The sequence below is a fragment of the Aristolochia californica genome, unplaced genomic scaffold (assembly GCF_029961685.1).
Source record: "Aristolochia californica isolate CCGP_79_NKW_82.1479 unplaced genomic scaffold, dmAriCali1.0.hap1 SCAF_9, whole genome shotgun sequence".
Taxonomy (NCBI): Eukaryota; Viridiplantae; Streptophyta; class Magnoliopsida; order Piperales; family Aristolochiaceae; genus Aristolochia; species Aristolochia californica.
This window is the reverse complement of record NW_027182290.1, coordinates 25815798-25819541: the sequence shown is the minus strand read 5'-3', so window position 1 is coordinate 25819541 and position 3744 is coordinate 25815798. Positions and strand designations below refer to the sequence as shown.

Genomic DNA, 3744 nt, shown 5'->3' with positions numbered 1-3744 from the left:
ACAAGTTCTAGAGAAACAAATCCTTGGAAGATTATCTCTCATGAAATAAAATAGTGAGAGTGATATGGATGTGTCAGTCTAAAGGCTCAAAATCTCACCGGCTTTTGTCTACCAAATATAGTCACTACCATCCTCAAAGAAAATAACTAGACTAATTCATTCTCAATTGGAAGATTACTTATTCAATCATGTTATGAATCTTTCAAGAGCCTAATTTAATCTTGCTCATGACATACACAACCAAAAATCATTAAAAACCACAAAAACAAAAAAAAAATTATTTTTTATTTTTTTAAAACAGAATTGAAACACAACCTAAATCCCCTCCCCCACACTTAGAACTTACATTGTCCCCAATGTAAGGTGAAATTAAAGAGAAGGAAAAAATAACCAAAATATAAATGCAAAAATAAAAATAAAAAAGAACGAACTCCCCTTGTGTTGCCTCCCAAGCAGTGCCTTTGTTTATTGTCATTGGCTCGACTCAATGCTTCCATAATTATGGGTCATCCCACACATATTATTTGGCATCACTCTTGACCTTATCTCTTTGAGCCCTAGACAAACCAGGAGGTAACATATTAGTTACCAAATAATTTACAATATTCGCATACCAAGGTAAATGTCACACTCGCGGCGAGCAATTGCTCATCAGGGAGCATTTCCTGCAAATGAAGTTCATCATGCACATGCTTTTCATCTTATGGTGTACTAAGTCTACTGAAGATGATCACTGGTAACGTTCCTCCATCTCCAAGGAACACGTACTTGAGGTGACTGTGCAGAGGCTTCAAATCTGGAGTGGGTGCCTGCAAAATCGAGGGTAAAGGCGTCTCTTTAGAAACTAGTAACGCAATATAAGAACATTACCTGACTCCTGTAACTTTGGAATATCATTCAACACTACAATAGTTTCCTGTAAATCAGAACTCAAGGCTAACTCCTCATTCTCTTTCTCAAGATGCTTACTAACGGCAACTTCCAATTCATCTTTTCTATCAAGTTCAAAAATTTCATGTGCGAAAGGATCAATCACATCAATAGAATAAACATGATTATCATCACCAGGATATTTCATGGCATCATAAATTCTAAACTTAATAATTCACCATAAAATTCCATGGTAAGTGTGCCACTATGAACATCTATCTTAGTCTTGGATGTCTTTAAGAATGGTCTTCCTAACAAAATAGGAGCATTTTGGTCACCATTTTCTATATCAAGCACATAGAAATCAGCAGGGAAAATCAAATCATTAACTTGCACAAGAGCATCCTCAACTACACCCATAGGATAAGCATTAGATCTATCAGCCAATTGAATTACAACACCAGTTTTATTCAAAGGTCCAATTTTCAAAGAAGCATATATGGAATATGGCATGACATTAATCGAAGCTCCTAAATCTATCATGGCCTTCTCAAATCTGGTGTTACCTAATGTACAAGAGATATTTAACATACCTAAATCTTTGCACTTCGCAGGGAATTTTCTTTGAATAACTGCAGAACATTCTCCCCTACTCTCACCTTCGTACATCCTTTAAGTTTCTATTTTCTTTTAACTGTGCACAGTTCTTTCAGGAATTTAGCATAACGAGACACTTGTTTAATTGCATCTAAAAATGGAATATTTACCTCACATCTACGAAAAGTCTCATATAAATCTTTATTTTGCTCATATTTTCCAGAATCTGCCAAAGCCTGAGGAAAAGGAGGAATTAGTTTATAATCAAAAAGAGGTGGAAACTTACGCTTAGGTACGTCATCATCATTGGGAACGTTCCTATCTGTAACGATGTTTTTCTCCTTTTCTTGCTCTGACGATGCTGTGGTTGCCTTTACCAGAATCTCAACCTCTTTAACATTTCTCAAAAAGATTGCACTTGCATGTTCTCTTGGATTTACTACCGTTTGAGAGGGTAATTTCCCTGAACTTTGTGCCTCTAGCCGACTAATTGTGGTTGCCATCTGACCCATCTGATTGTCCAAATTTGAATACTGGCCCTTGTCTCCTGTTGAAATTGTAAATTATTAGTGGAAAGTTTTTTACAATATCTTCTAAAGACATACCAGAATTCAAAGTTTGGCTCGGTGGTTGTCTAGGGGGATATGGCTGCCTATATTGCTGGTAACTTGGGTCATTTTGAGTCATGGGCTGATTAACTTGTGGATTCCCATAGCTAAGGTTGGGATGATCCCTCCATCCCATGTTATACGTGTTCGAATAGGGATCATACTTCCTTTGTAGTTGTCCAAGAAAACCACCCACCACATTCACTTGCTCAGTGGGCTTCTCTTGAAGAGTTGGGCACATATCGGTTGGATGCCCTCCTACTGAACAAATCCCACAAGCCTTCGTTGTTTGTGTATTACCTACAGCCATTTGACGAACAAGAGAAGTTGGACTCGTAATTTGTTGTTCAAGGGAGGAAATATTTACATCATTAACATTCTTAAATGGAAGGTCAAGCCTAGTGCCAAATTGTTGAGAATTGGCCGCCATATTTGCAATCAAGTTTCTCATGGCCTTGAGAGTTTTACACACCAAAGCTCCACCACTAGCAGCATCAATCATGCTCCTATCAGTGGGTAGAAGGTCCTCATAGAAATACTGGATAAGAATGTTATGAACTCGATAGCGAGCCGGGTAATGCAGCAGCACCGTGGGTGAGTCACTGGGTACTGCATCTTTTAATTACATTTTTGTTTTTATGCTATTTCTGTTTAAATATGCCTCAGAGGCATTTTTGTAATTTTCACCGTAAACTCATGTTGGCGTGAAATATTTGTAAGGCAAAGATGGAAATGAAATGTCAAGACCCATTTTATCTCCAAACAGGATCTGAGGTCTCCTTCTAGAGCTCAAGGTCGGAGTTCCCCTTGAGCTCTAGTTATCCCCCCATAATCCACCCTTATTGTTGTTAATCATATAGTTTCCTACATATCTAAGCACTCAACAGCAGTTGAAGCTTCTTTGGTTTTAGCTATTGTTGTTTGTGGTGTTTCACTATAGAAACCAGTATGGGAAGACGAAGCAACACCTCGGGGAGCTGCTGCTGAGGTGGTCAGAGAGAAGCCGGTATGTAGCTTCCTACAACAAGGCAGAAGTGTAGTTAGTGTGTAGAGGAGACCCTTGAGCACGACGATAGTAGAGATGTGTTGTCAGATTTCCGCTAGAACAGCCAGGCTCTGTTCAAACGTTGAGCCACCAGTGGTCCTTTTTTGTTCAGATGGTGGTCCTTTGCTATTCAGACGTTGAGCCACGGAGGATTTCTAGTCCCTCGGCAACGACAGGGAGGTCAACCTGTTCTGGCCAACCTCCAGTGAGCTGCATCTCCCCTATCGACGAGCTACAGTAATAAATTAAAACTCACATTTCATTAGTCAACAATAGTAAACTGTTGTCCCGACCTGCCAGATTCATGGGTCAGATCAATCCAGATTTGTGGGCCAAACCTGTCCAGATATGTGGGCCAGACCAGTCCAGATTTGTGGGCCCACTCCCTCACAATCACTGCAGCTATCTAGATCATACTAGATCTATGGGCTAGACCAGTATAGATCGGTGAGCCCACTCCTTCATAGCACAAGATCTATCCGTCTCTCACCATGTTACATGATCCATGACTCGGGACCCTAACATCTTGGTATCAGAGCAAGGTAACATGGGGGACCCATCCCAAAGTGAAGAACTAAGAAACCTTGCTAAAGAACTAAGGACAAAAAATGAAGCTCGAATGGT

At 39.8% G+C, this 3744-nt stretch overlaps 1 protein-coding gene across 1 annotated transcript; it reads right to left on the bottom strand.

The window, feature by feature from the left end:
- Positions 1-1550: 1550 nt before the first annotated feature.
- Positions 1551-2577, bottom strand: LOC137940687 (uncharacterized). The gene is made up of 2 exons (XM_068785830.1): positions 2073-2577; positions 1551-2014 (listed from the first exon to the last, which is right to left on the bottom strand). Exons 1-2 carry the CDS (start codon positions 2575-2577, stop codon positions 1551-1553), a joined length of 969 nt encoding a protein of 322 aa, XP_068641931.1.
- Positions 2578-3744: the final 1167 nt, after the last annotated feature.

What these genes read in the sequence shown, in the direction of transcription:
- LOC137940687 (XM_068785830.1), bottom strand. Translation starts at nt 2,577, where the DNA reads ATGATTGATGCTGCTAGTGGTGGAGCTTTGGTGTGTAAAACTCTCAAG. An exon ending in GAGCCAAACTTTGAATTCTG is followed by an intron (nt 2,015 to 2,072) that starts GTATGTCTTTAG and finishes CAATTTCAACAG; the next exon opens with GAGACAAGGGCCAGTATTCA.